General features: G+C 54.3%; 1 protein-coding gene across 4 annotated transcripts in view; it reads left to right on the top strand.

Annotated features, from left to right (window-relative positions):
• Nucleotides 1-13,086, top strand: part of DRP2 (dystrophin related protein 2) — a 29,315-nt gene that overhangs the window by 8,955 nt on the left and 7,274 nt on the right. For 3 of the 4 annotated variants that reach the window (XM_066202463.1, XM_066202464.1, XM_066202467.1), the window contains exons 3-13: nt 3,585-3,718; nt 4,518-4,674; nt 5,745-5,865; nt 6,340-6,608; nt 7,122-7,268; nt 7,757-7,835; nt 8,998-9,058; nt 9,464-9,525; nt 9,795-9,869; nt 11,803-12,004; nt 12,571-12,656. In XM_066202463.1, coding sequence (XP_066058560.1) covers nt 3,585-3,718; nt 4,518-4,674; nt 5,745-5,865; nt 6,340-6,608; nt 7,122-7,268; nt 7,757-7,835; nt 8,998-9,058; nt 9,464-9,525; nt 9,795-9,869; nt 11,803-12,004; nt 12,571-12,656 — 1,393 coding nt within the window. Of the gene's footprint in view, nt 1-1,663; nt 1,746-3,584; nt 3,719-4,517; nt 4,675-5,744; nt 5,866-6,339; nt 6,609-7,121; nt 7,269-7,756; nt 7,836-8,997; nt 9,059-9,463; nt 9,526-9,794; nt 9,870-11,802; nt 12,005-12,570; nt 12,657-13,086 lie in introns of those variants that run through there. The other variant, XM_066202465.1, reaches the window with a different exon arrangement.

Below are 13,086 nucleotides of genomic sequence, written 5' to 3'. Positions count from 1 at the left end.
GGGACATATCTTGGTCTGCCTCCTCCTTCCCCCAGGATCTCTGAGCTCCAGGCCAGGCTCCTCAGCAGAGGGGAAGGAAGGTCTCTGGGGACCCCTGGGCAAACGGCAGAGCAGAGTGAAGAACAGAAAGGTGTGCTGGCAGCTCTGCAAAGCTGCCTGTGCTCTGCCCTGAGCTGTCATGAGGTGGTTCAGCACCTCTGGCGTGGGGAAATGCTGCCTGGCCTCTGCCAGGCTGTGGATCCCTCTCTGCCTGTAGCTGTTGGTCCCAGGGCACCTCTCACCTGACTGGACACTGATGGACAGTGCCAGAGGTTCCCTTGGGCACTGGCAGTGTTCCTCCCAGGACAAATGAGGTCCCAGCTCTGCCGTTTTCTTTTTTGTCACGCTTCAAGCGTGAAAAGCAAGGGCTGAGCCTACTGTGGCTGACCATCAGCCTGGACCCGTTCTGCCTCAGGGAGCCGGCATCTGCAGGAGGAAGGCAGAGCTGTCTCTGGAGAGGCTCCAGCATGCAAGAATGAGGCAGGGGGGCAGCTCTTGGTGGCTGAGTCAGGGTTTCTTGGCCCCAGGGTGGCTGTTACAGTGCTGCTGCCGGGCCAGTGCACGGGTGGTTGGTAAACAACCCGGCTAATGAAGTGAGGAGGGAGAGGGATAGAATGAGATGAGCAGGGAAAAGCCTTTCCTGACCTGCCTGAGCACTCCAAGCCTCTGTGAGGGGATCAGAGCCCTGTGGGATTTGCTGGGAGAGAGGGGGGCAGTGGGAGCAGGAGCAGTGTTCATGACAGCTCCCCTTGTTTGAAGGGGCTGCTGTTGCCACCTAGGAAACAGCCTCCCTCTCTTGTCCTTGCTGGTCCTGAAAGCTCTTGGCAGGCTGCAGACAGCCCATCCTTAGCTGTGTCCTGGCCTCACTGAAGCCCCCTCCTCCAGTCTGGGAGCTGCTCTCCCACCTGCTGGACCCGAGAGGTGCTGAGGAGAGGAGCTGGCCGTGCTGGTCCCACAGGGAGGGACAGCACCCCTCAGATGTGCAGGAGGGGAAGAGAGGGAGCGATACTGGGAGCTTTTCTTTCCCTCCCTGTAGGTGGGAGAGAGCATGATAAAAATTCTGGGCGTCAGGACTGTGGGGGACACAAGAAGCCAGCCCAGAGCTTTTTGGCAAAAAGAAAACTATTTGCACTTGGTCCAGGCTGGCATGAACATCTGCTGGTACCCAACACTCTGCTGGGGCACGTGGGGGACAACAAGGGCACCTTTGACTTTTTTTGGGGATTAGATCTCAAGACCTATTTACCTTCTGGGTCACTGAGGCTTGACGGGAAGATTTCCTGGATAAGTCCCTTCCCTGGCAAACACCCCTGTTTGTGCTCCAGCATCCGAGCCGAGGTCTCTGCTGGCCATCCCAGCACATCCCCTTTGCCCTGCCCGTGCAGGGCAGGCTGTTCCCCGGTGCCCAGGGCACTGACCTTGCACACACCTGACGTCCCTGTGCGGCGGGCAGCTCTGTGCCTGCCTTGCTCTTTGAGGGCAGCCAGGGGGTTAAGGCAGGTTGGAGGCTGCTGGAATGCCGCTGGACAAAGCTGGGATTGAGGCTGGCTGTGAGGCAGTGCCGCCCCCCTGCACATTCCTGGGGGGTCAGTGCCGGGCTCCCCGTGCCTGCCCCGCTGGTGCCGCCGCTGGCACCGGGTGGGACGGAGGGATGCTGCTCCTGTCCCCAGAGCTCGGGCTGAGCGCAGGGAGATGCCACAGCCTGCGTGAGTGTTCTGCGCCCCCAAAATAAACCTCTTCCAGGGTGGAGGGGGAGTGAGGGTCCAGGCTGCCGCTGCTGGGGCTCTGGGATGCCGGCTGGGTGCTCAGAGGAAAAGTACTTATTTCTCCCTCTGCTCGCTTGTGGGGGGGGGGTTGTCCTAGGGAAGCAGATGTTCAGCACCTGCTCTCTGCTTGGTCACTGCTATGTGATTATTTACGGGAGTTGTGGGTGTGGTGGGCTTTTAACTTATTAAATAAGGCTGGGAGGACTGTGCTGCGTGCAGAGCTGTGCTGCACCCAGGCCGAGCTGATCCCTTCCTTTGGTATCCCCTGGGACAGAGGGGAGGGCTGGAGCTTTCCCTGGCAGTGCCGTGGGACTGAGCTACTTCAGTGCCATGAGCACCTGCACATTGATTTTTTTTTGTGTGCAAGCAGTTTTAGCTTGAGTGGATCATTATTCGTGGCCCCAAGAATCCTGTGAACTCCGTGGGTGATGGTTTTCTCTGTTTTCTTGGTGTTTCTGGAGTGGCAGGATGGGGAGGGAGAGAACAGCCTGGTGGATGTTTTTAGATGAATCAAACTTAGCACCAGTCTTGGCGATCATTTGATTTTTCTCTGGGAACTGGTGTGGAGGGGGTATTTTTAGCTGTGCAGCCAAATTCCTTGTCTGGTTGTTTTCTCCTGCCTGTTGTTTTCCTCGGCTTGGCTGAATTTCTTCTCCAGACACCTCCGTGAGCCTTTGGACAGCACAAGTGACAAGTATCTACACATTCCCCTTGGAAGAGCTGCTGCTTTTCCCCCAAGGCAGCTGCCCTTATCTGGCCTGTTGTATGCTGTTTAGAAAGTACTAACACATTTAATTATGGTTGATTAAGCACCGGGGGATAATTATCTCAAGCGAGCTCTAATATCAAAGCAGCATTCGATCGAAATACTGCCATTTCTCTAACACAGCTCATTGATGTCTCACTTATGGGCAAGTGTCCATGTGTTTTGCTCAACAAACTGTGGTTTTTGGAGAGAAAAATTCCCTCTCACTCACTGAGTCCCGTGTGAGGGGCTTCTAAACCTGTGTGTTGCTGCCACCAGCACGTGCAGCAGAGTGCGTTGCGAGCCAGGGGCATGTGCTAAAGGCTCAGGAGAGGATTCCAACAAGGATTTGTTGTGCATGGATCAGAACCCAGTTTTTCCAGCTGGATGTGCTTCCCTTGTGTGGCTGGGTTCGGCTTTGCTGTCTTCTCTCCATGGCCTTTTGCAGCACCCTTCCCACGGCTGCTCATTCTGGAGAGCTGCGGAGGAGAAGCAGCATCTGTGGAGGAGAAGTGGCTTCTCAGATTTGCCATGCAGGCAGGGAATATCCTGGAGCCTCTGTAGAGGAGCAGGTGGCAAGTCCCAGTATTGGGGATGGCAAAAAGGATGTTGGCAGATCCCCTTGGTCCCTAGGAACAGCAGGATCAGCCTCCTCTGGAAGCACAGCAGCTCTGTGTAACATGGGAAAAATCATCGTTAGCCCTGCAGGCACTGGGACACATAAGGACCAGCTCTGGCTTAACAGCTCTCAGAGAGATAAGCTCATTGCTGGATAACTGAGGAGAACAGGAGATGTGCAGTAAGCCCTCCCTTCAACCTTTGCTCTTAGTGCTGTTGGAGCACTGCATCCTTCTTCCAAAGACAGCCATGAGTCTCCTGGGAGCTGCTAGCAGACCACTTAAGTAACAGGGCAGCCCCCTTGAGAGCTGGAAAACCAGTTAGGGATAGGACAGTGTGGGGTGGGTGTCCCCAAGCAGGTCCCCAAAGCACCAGACAGCAATCTCTGGACACAGCGTGGTTCTGTTTCTGCCCAGGTTGAAGCCTCACAGGATGGTGCAGGACCTTCGTGTGTAACCCCCCGGCCTCCCAGCAGTGCTGCCGGGCCCCAGGCCCCTCTGGAGATGAATCTTTGCTGGAACGAGATCAAAAAAAAATCCCACAGCCTTCGGTAAGAGTCCTGCCTGGAGCAAGCTCCAGGCTGGCTTGGCCTTCCAGCCTTGCCTGCTGCTTGTGATTATCAGGAGGTTTTTGAACTTTTTCGCTTGATGAGCCACATGAATTCACAGTGACCTTGGCTCAGTTCCCCCTCTGGTCCACAGACTTTTGAATCTCCTTTTTCTGGAAAGCATGTCCTCCACTTCCACCCATCCCATCCTCCCCTCCCTGCCCTCCTTCACTGCTGCTTGCTTTCTGCTGCTCTCTCTATCCTCTGCCACCTCTGCAGTTGTCTCTTTTTGCCCTGTGGCTTTGCCTCCACCTCCTCTGTGCCTGCCCTTTGCTGGGAGCCCTCTGCACTGCGCGAGGGGAACATGCCTTCCAGACTGTCAGAGTTTGCAGCTCCACAGCCAGCATGACAGAGAGCTTAACTGGGGCGTGTTAATTGTTTCCTGCCTTAATCCAAGGCTCCTGGAAGCTGCCCAGACATGTAAATGCCATTCCAAGCCCCCCTTGCTAGCCAGAACAGTTCTGACCCACAGGCAAACACTGTCCTCTGCTCTGGGCTCCAGGGTGAGGAATAGCTTCAGTTTCTTGTCCTCAGTGCCCCCATGCCTCACCCCACCTGGCAGTGTTGTCTCTCTGCTGGCTGGGGGTCATGCACGGCCCATGCTAAGCTGAGCTGCCTGTCCCTGAGGAGGTCCTGGGGGTCAGCACGCAGCCATGGTGCTGTGCTTCCCCTCCTCAGGACCCTGCTCCTCTCCTGTCTGTCTGTCTGTCTGTCTATCTCACTGTCTTTGCTCTCCTGCCAGGGCTCGGCTGGAGGCCTTCTCTGACCACAGTGGGAAGCTGCAGGTGCCTCTGCAGGAGATCATTGACTGGCTGGGGCAGAAGGATGAGGAGCTGTCGGCACAGCTGCCCCTGCGGGGGGATGTTCTCCTGGTGCAGCAGGAGAAGGAGACACACGCGGTGCGTTCCTGCTGCCTCCCCTGTTCCTGGGGGTGGGCTCTGGGTGGGCAGCCCTGCCTGGGACCCCTGCCTGGTGTCACTGCCCATGCCACAGCCTGTGGGTACACCAGTCCTTGAGTGTCACCATCTCTGCTTCCTGAGAAAAGGCAGAGCCCATCTGGTGTTAGATGATAAACCCCCATTACAGCCTCGAGTCGCCTGCAGTAAACACTGTCATTTATAGTGGTTTCCCCATGTCCAGCCTCTCCCTGGCCTCTGCTCTTGGGATCCTGGAGCCTGAGAAGGCTGGTTGGTCTAGGGGCAGTCCTGTGGCTGGGACATGAGTGATGCCTGCAGGAACACATTATCATCTTATCTGAAACTGGGGTACATCCAGACAGATCAGAGTTTCCTGCTCCCATGTTCACAGCATTTTCTCCTCACTGCCAGTGACTGTTGGGCTTTAGTTGTTCTTACCTTGAAAACAAAGATAAAATGTTTATTGCTGCTATCCCTCATCCTTGCTGGAGCTTCCCTGGTGCACAAACAGCCCATCCAGCAGACAGCACTGGTGTGGGAGCTGCAGTTGGAGGGGAGGAGAGGACATACTAGACTAGCGTGCCTCTGAAATCCTCCTGGGCAGATGTGCTGCTTTGGGGCATTCTGCTGTTCCTCTCCTTGCTCCTGCAGCAGCTGGACCTGTTGCTGAGCAGCTGCTGGAAGGATTGTTAGCGTGGCCATGCTCTCGCTGCACGAGTGAAGAGCGTCTCCAAGCAGTGCCTCTGAAAGCACCATAAATAAAACAGCTCCTCTTGTGCAGCCCTGGCTCAACACACTGTTCTGGGCTTGCTGTTCTGTCTCCCCACTCCAGCAAAGCTGCAGGCCAAACCTCTGCAGGAGCCACCTTCTGGCAGGTGGTCATTCCTTCCCTGAACTGTGAAAATATTTCTCTTAGCACCGACTTCTCTCTGTGCCTCCAGTGAGGTTTGGGCCTTGGGGTGAATAAATCACTGCAGCATTTGGCAAGGGGGCAGCCAGGGCACAACTTTCTGGCTCAGCCTGCTGTCTCATCTCTGTGCTCTACTCTCCAGGCTTTCATGGAAGAAGTGAAGTCTCGGGGACCATACATTTACTCTGTCCTAGAATCAGCACAGGCTTTCCTTTCCCAGCACCCATTCGAGGAATTAGAAGAACCAACTTTGGAAAGCAAAGGTCTGTGGAGCTCCCCCTTTCTTATTCTCTGGTTTCACAGCTCCTCCCGAGCTGGCCTGGAGAGGGTGGAGTGGAGGTGGCTGCTGTGGCACAAAGCAGCACCAGCACTAAACCTCACACCACCGTGCCCAGTCCTTTGGCCAAGGGTCAGACTGGCACAGAGCAGTGTTGCTGTCCCAGGAAAAGGCAGAGGCTCCTGGTGCAGTCCATGATGGGGGCACCTCAGGAGGCAGCGCCAGATGTGCTCTGGGGTTGGTTTTTTAAAGGCAGCACAGCTTCTGCCTGTGAGTATAGTGAGGCTGGATACCTAGAGGAGCTGGTGCAGAGATGGATACCATTATTATTTATTATTCCAGTTTTCCCTAGATTTTTTTTTAATCTCTCATTTCCCTGTCCTCCCTCTATCCCTTGCCCTAGTCTCCTGTGGACTGGGCTCTCATTTTTGCTGCCTGTTCCCCTCCTTTTCCTGCCCAGATGTGTCTCCCCGGCACCGGATCCAGAACATCAGCCGCTTTGTGTGGAAGCAGGCGAACGTGGCCAGTGAGCTGTGGGAGAAGCTCACAGCCCGCTGTGTGGACCAGCACCGCCACATTGAGCGCACCCTGGAGCAGCTGCTGGAGATCAAAGGGGCTATGGAAGAGCTCAGCACCACCCTGGACCAGGCTGAAAGTGTGAAGGAGACCTGGGAACCCATCGGGGACCTCTTCATTGACTCCTTGCCAGAGCACATCCAGTCCACCAAGGTACTTCTGGCTCTGAGGAGCCTCCAGCCTTGGCCATGGAGGTGATGAAATGCTGCTTCCCAGGAGGACAGGGCTGCTCCCATGGACTGCTCAGTCCAAGGCAACCTCATTACCTGGGCTCTCAGGGCCAAGGCCTCCCTCCCACAGCCCCCCCTGGTTTGTGAGGGGGGTGTTGGTCAGCAATGTCCTGAGCAACTGGCCATGCTGAGCACTGTGTCATGGCACAGACCTTACACAGGTACAGTGGCTCAGCATAGTTGAGTCATTGTCCCCTTTTCACTTATCAGGAGTAATCTGCATCCCCCCATTTCATTTTTCAGGAGTAGTCTGCTGCCTGGTTAGTTTGGTTGGGTATTTTTTTCCCCCTGTGGGTAGGTTAGTCAGCAGTGGTTTGGCAGCCACTAGCCCACCATAGCTTGTAGCAAAGGAAAAAGATCCAAGTCTTGGCTACTCACCTGCTTCTTTTCCTTTTTCCCCTGCTCTGTGCCTGTGTCCCTGGGCACTGGACTCCAGCTGTTCAAAGAGGAGCTCTCCCCCATGAAGGATGGGGTGAAAGTGGTCAATGATCTTGCACACCAGCTCGCCATCTCAGATGTCCACCTGTGCATGGAGAATTCCCGCACCCTGGAGCAGATCAACACCCGCTGGAAACAGCTGCAGGTGGGAAGGAGTCAGGAGCAAGCACTGCAGATAAACCATGGGCAGGAGGATGCTGAGAGGGGCTGTCACTGCCGAGCTTCAAGGATGATAAAGTAAGGTTTGGCACAGCAGGATGTTATAGCTGGTGCTCCTGGAAGAGAAGAGCATCAGTTCAGTGTGAGGAAAGAGTCTGGTAAGTCTGCAGAGATCTTGGTCAGGAAAAGGCAGTGGGAGGAACAAAGGGAGAATCAGGATGTGTTGGTGGAGGGGGTCAGTACCAGCTGTGACTGCTTTGATGTCTGTGACAGCATGGATACAGGTGAGCTGGAGATGTGGCTGTGCTGCCTCAGCCTGTGGGAGGATTTAGCAGCCTGGAGGAGGACAAAAACACCAAGATAGGAGAGGGAGGAAGAGCATCTGTGTGCTGGGGCATGTCTTAGTCCACCCACAAGCCTTCCTGAATGGGTCATCAATCCAAAATGCCAGTGAATTATTTTTCAATTCTCCAGGCCTCCATAAACGAGCGGCTGAAGCAGCTCCAGGACGCCCACAGGGACTTTGGGCCAGGCTCCCAGCACTTCCTCTCCTGTACGTGAGTGGGTCCCCCCCATCTGCCATGAGGTTGCCTCTGCAGAGCAGCCTGAGCTGTGGCACAGGAAAACAGGGTGCAAAGTCCTGTTGCTGAGCCCAGAGCCATGCTGGAGGTTGGAAAAGGGCCCAGACTGGTTCCTGGTGCATGGAAGCCAAAGCAGGAGGCACCTCCAAAGTTGGTGTTGTGCTGCCTCACCTTGTGGGGCCAAGGGTGGGACATGAGTGTGGTTTCCCTTCAGAGCACAGAGCTGTGACACTCGCAGCAGCAGCTCCCAGGGGACACTGGGTCTGTCAGCCCCAAGAGCAAGACAACAGATGGCAGGAAAAGGCAGTCCCTCAAATCCCGTGTTAGTTATTTGGAGGCTAAAAATGTGCCTTTTCAGGAGGTTTTCATTTGTGTGGTGAGGCAGAGGGGTGCTGTTTTACAGATCAGAACTGTTGGCTGACAGCTCTCAGACCTGCAAAAGATGGGCAGCAGGTTGTGCTCCAGAGCCTGGGGTCTGTCCTTGGAAGTGCTGAGCCCTGCAGAGTCTGTGGATGTCAGTGGGATTTGTTGGCCTGTGCTTCTCTGCATACTCCTATCTGAAAGGGAGAATGACTTTTCCAGTTGCTGGAGTTGATATGCTACCTGTGAAAAAGTAAAATAACTGATGGTCATGCCATGGCTCCCATGCTCTATTTAACATGGGCAGCTGGGATGGGATGAACCCTCATCTTCCCAAGATACTGCAGCTGGCACACAGAGCAGGAATAACAGGAACAACAGATGCTTTGGGTGTCTGAGCCTGGTCATAACAGGCAGTGCTCTGTCTGTGTGCCCAAATCTCATCTGCTATGAGCCCTGCCCACTGGTGACCACAAGGGTGCCTTGGGCATCATCAGATGCATCAGGAAATGTGTCTTTCTGAGTTCTGAGCTCAGCCAGATACAAAACCCCTGGCTCAGAGGCAAGATGTCTCTAACATGACCAGCAGTCTTGAGCCTTTTTTATAGGCAGCGTCCCCTTGCCTGAACCAACACCTCCAGCAGGTAATTTGGGAAGATGCAGCCTTTTCAGAGGCACCACCTGTTGGCACAGTCCTGCTGGGCTGGCATCAGAAACAGCATCAGCTTTGAGGAGCATTTGGTGTTGGTGTGACACACGTTTCTCTCCTTGCAGCCTCTGTCCAGGTCCCCTGGGAGCGAGCCATTTCCCCCAACAAAGTGCCATACTACATCAAGTGAGTGTGTTCCCAGACACAGCCCCAGCTCTTCCCTGGCCTGGCAGGATCAGGAGTTGGGCACCAACGAGGAGAGGGGGGCAGTGAACAGACTGGAGTGAGAACTCACCTCCAGTGAAGCAGGTTTTTGTCAGCCTGGTGGATCCATGCTTTTCCTGCCTGCTGGGATGCCCAAGATGAGGGGAAAGCCCAGCTGGAAGGAGAGGGGGCTGGCAGCAAGTGGGGATATCCTACTGTGGGCATCCTTCATGCTGCTGTGGCTGGGGAGTGTGCTCAGTGGGATGCAGCTGTGTCTGCAGACACTGAAACGCTTGCTCCCAGCACTGGCCAGGTCCTTTTTTGAATCTCTCGTGGCAGCTTTTAGTTACCAGGTTTGACTCTTGGTCTCCATCTATTTTCTTCCAGCCACCAGGCCCAGACGACGTGCTGGGACCACCCAAAGATGACAGAATTGTACCAGACACTGGGTAAGGAAGCTCTCACAGAACCATTTGAGGGGTACTTGCCTTTTTGCAGCATGGGGTGCACGTGAGATTCCCCCAGGCCACCTGCTCCCCTCTGTGGTGCCCCAAAGCCGTGGGCTGTGACCCCTGCCAGGCTCTGCTCCTCCCTCTCCTGCATGTGTTCTGCTTCTGCTGGTGAGGCTGGGGTCTGAGAGCTGCAACTGCTGCTTCCTGCCCTGGGGATGAGGATGCTGTGCTGTGCGTTTTATTCTTGTTTTCCTGTGTCACTGCAGCGGATCTGAACAACATCAAGTTCTCGGCGTACCGGACGGCCATGAAACTCCGGCGGGTGCAGAAAGCCCTTCGATGTGAGTGTGGGAAGGGTTTCCCTCCTGCTGGGTCTCCCTCAGCGAAGGCATTAAACCAACACAAGCTTTTATCAGCACATCAAAGGCAGGAGGCGCCAGGGGACAGGTAGCTGAGGCGAGAAACCGGGAAGATCAGCCTGGGAAGCTGAGCAAATCTCCCCAGTCTGTGTCAGCGCCTTTCTTTACAGGCTTGAGGTGGAAATGACTCAAGGGCAAGTGTTGTCCAAAGGGATATGAGAACAAAGTGGTCCAGCTCAGGGTTACAAAGCTGTGGGATCAGGCAGGAGCTCACCAAGCAGCTCCAAAGGAGCATGAAGAAGGTGTGGATGTAACTGAGAGATGAAACCAGCCTCAGGGGCGGGGACAGAGAGGGCTTCACTGCTTAAAGAGGAAGGGAGCCGATAAACCTGACTTCTGCACTCCTGGTGAAAACTGGAGGATTAATAGCCAGGTGAATATGATATGACAGGAGTTCAAACATCTCTCCAAGAGGTAGCTGCTCCCTGGAAACTGCCGAGGAGTTTCTGGTGGAACTGGCAAGCAGGCAGATGGGGAATCTGATAGATGCAGCGTCCTTGGCTGCTCAGAGCTTTTGACAAAGCCTCTCACCTAAGGCTCTGTCAAAATTAAGCAGCAGGAGACTGAGGGAAATCCTCCTTCTGAATTCATGAAGGGGAGGAGGTACGGCCAGGCAGCAGTGGGGTTCCAGGCAGAGCTGTGCTCTTTGACATCCTGTGAAAGGGCTGGAAGAAGGCAACGAGTCAGGGTAAGAGGAGGTTGGGTTCTCAAGAAAGTCCCAAACTCCTGGCTGTGGAGTATTTTCATAACACTGTGGTGATCAGGCTGTCCTGTGCCCAGGGCCATTCAGGGATGATGCAATGCAAATGGAAGGAAGCAGCAGTTGGCTTTTGCCACCCTGTTAGAGTGTCCGTGCCGCAGCAGGCAAGGTGTGGAGAGGAAACAAGGGCAAAGAGCAGAGGAGATCCCTCCTGTGTGCTGCTTGTGCATCTCTTGCATCTCACAAGCTGCACTGTCGCCTTCTTTCCACCCCAGAAATGACTTGAATAAGTGCTCTTTATTCAAGATACACTTGAGAAAAGGGCAAGGAGGTTGCCAAGGCAGCTTTCCCATGATGAGAAGTTTGGTGGAGTGGCTGTGTAGGGAAGAGGCAGTGAGAGATAGATCAGAGCCATATGCAGTCGTGGGCAGTGTGGACATGAGGGTGGGCAGGAGTGATACTCCCTGGCACAAAAATTGGGGCTTCCCAGTGCAAGTGTAGCAGCTTCGACAGGAGAAGAGAGGACTTTTCCACAGAGTGAACTTACAGTGTGGAAAAGGCACACAATCCCCTGGGTACTGTGAATATAAATGGTCTCAGAGATGGAAAGACTTTGGGGAAAGGAATATTGCTGGTTGCTAACACAGTAGCACATACAACCTGCAGCCGTAGAAATTTGAAAGCAGAGCAGCCAGGGCAGCTCACGCTGTCCTAGCCCTGTTTTGGGTTTGTGCCTTAACTCCCTCACCCTGTCAGAGCTGGGAACAGGGCTGATCCATCCCTGAGCAGTTGCTTGTAGGGCCTGTGTGGGTCTGTGGCCCCTCACCTCCCCACACCAGCCTCACAGGGACCTGGCACATGCAGAGGGGCCAGCATTGAGCTGGCTCTGCAAAGAGCCTTCCATAGGTGACATTTTCATGGCCATGGCTGGATACAGCAATGAAGAAGGAAGGTCACAGAGAATGGTGGCTCAGGGTGGAGATGTGGTATTTTGGGAGAGGTTTACAGGCAGGAGAGAAATTCTAGGAACTGCACCCATCCCACCATCCTTTCCCAACACAGTGGGACTGCTCCGGGTTAGGGCAGGACTGCATCTCTCTCCTCCTGGTTCTCCCCTCTCTCATTTCCCCTCTGATCCTTCTGCTTTCTGTGCAGTGGACATGGTCACCCTGGCCACAGCTTTGGAGATCTTCAATGAGCACGACCTGCAGCCCAGCGACCGGGCCATGGACGTGGTGGAGGTTATCCACTGCCTGACCGCCCTCTACGAGCGGCTGGAGGAGGAGAGGGGCATCCTGGTCAACGTGCCCCTCTGCGTGGACATGAGCCTCAACTGGCTGCTGAATGTCTTTGACAGGTACCTGTCCCTCTGTCCCTCCAGCTCTGGGGCTGCCATGCTTGGGAGGATGTTGTTGTAGGACACGAAAGAAAGATGAGAGGCTCCAAATGTTTCAGAAGGCAAAGAGCATAGAAAAGAGGCTTTATTGTCTAATTCTCACTACCTTTTATAAGGTGTTCTGATACAGACTTAACATGATTGAGGTGAATAGGAACGACACCTCTCTAATCCCATGGGTTAAACTAGAGAAACAGCAAACCACCATCTGGGGAAAGATTGTTTTGAGAAAGGAGAGTTGTTTGCTAAGATTGTTTTGAGAAGAAACTTCCTTGAGAAATTTTTCCTTGGGAAAAAGTTAGCCACTGTTAGCAGGCTAAAATCTCTCAGACCCAGAAATATCAGGCCCACAGGAGGAAAACTCTGTGCTGCTCTTCCAGCTGGCAGTGCTGCAGAAAAGGTCTGGCTGCTAGTGAGGGAGGCTGCCTGGTGTGTGCTTGCTTTGATGACCCCCCTGCCAAAAAAAAAAAACCAAAACCAACCCACTGTGGAACGTTTGCCAGCCTGTGCAATGTCTTGTCCTGCAGTGGCCGCAGCGGGAAGATGAGGGCTCTCTCCTTCAAGACTGGCATCGCTTGTCTGTGTGGGACAGAGGTCAAGGAGAAGTTCCAGTGTGAGTCCCTTGTCTCCCTCCCCTAGAAGCTGGTGTGAATTCACTTCGGGAAAACAGGACTGGTTTTGTCTCCTGGCTTAGACCTCCTTTGCCCAGGAAGAGCAAAGAAGCAGCTCTCCTGCAGTGACTAAGCTGCTTGCATCATCACCTCTCCCTCCCTCCCTAGGCCTACGCCACCAAAATTAGGAGGTGTTTTTGTAGACTGACTGGTGCTGCAGTGATCTTGCTTGCATGGCACTGTAAGGAGCAGTGCAGATAAGACACACAGACCAGTTATCCAGTGCTTTCCAGAAGGAAAAAAACAGGGGTTGCATGGCTGGGGAGAAGTAGGTTTCAGGCAGATTGCTTTCCTCACTGCATTTTAACCATGGAATATTGTGGAGGGGAATTAACCCCTCAATAACCGTGGAATATTGTGTTGTGTATCATA

Source organism: Chamaea fasciata, unplaced genomic scaffold, assembly GCF_029207755.1.
Source record: "Chamaea fasciata isolate MVZ Bird 193981 ecotype frontalis unplaced genomic scaffold, bChaFas1.0.hap1 SCAF_22, whole genome shotgun sequence".
Taxonomy (NCBI): Eukaryota; Metazoa; Chordata; class Aves; order Passeriformes; family Sylviidae; genus Chamaea; species Chamaea fasciata.
This window is presented reverse-complemented; position numbering and strand designations above follow the sequence as displayed.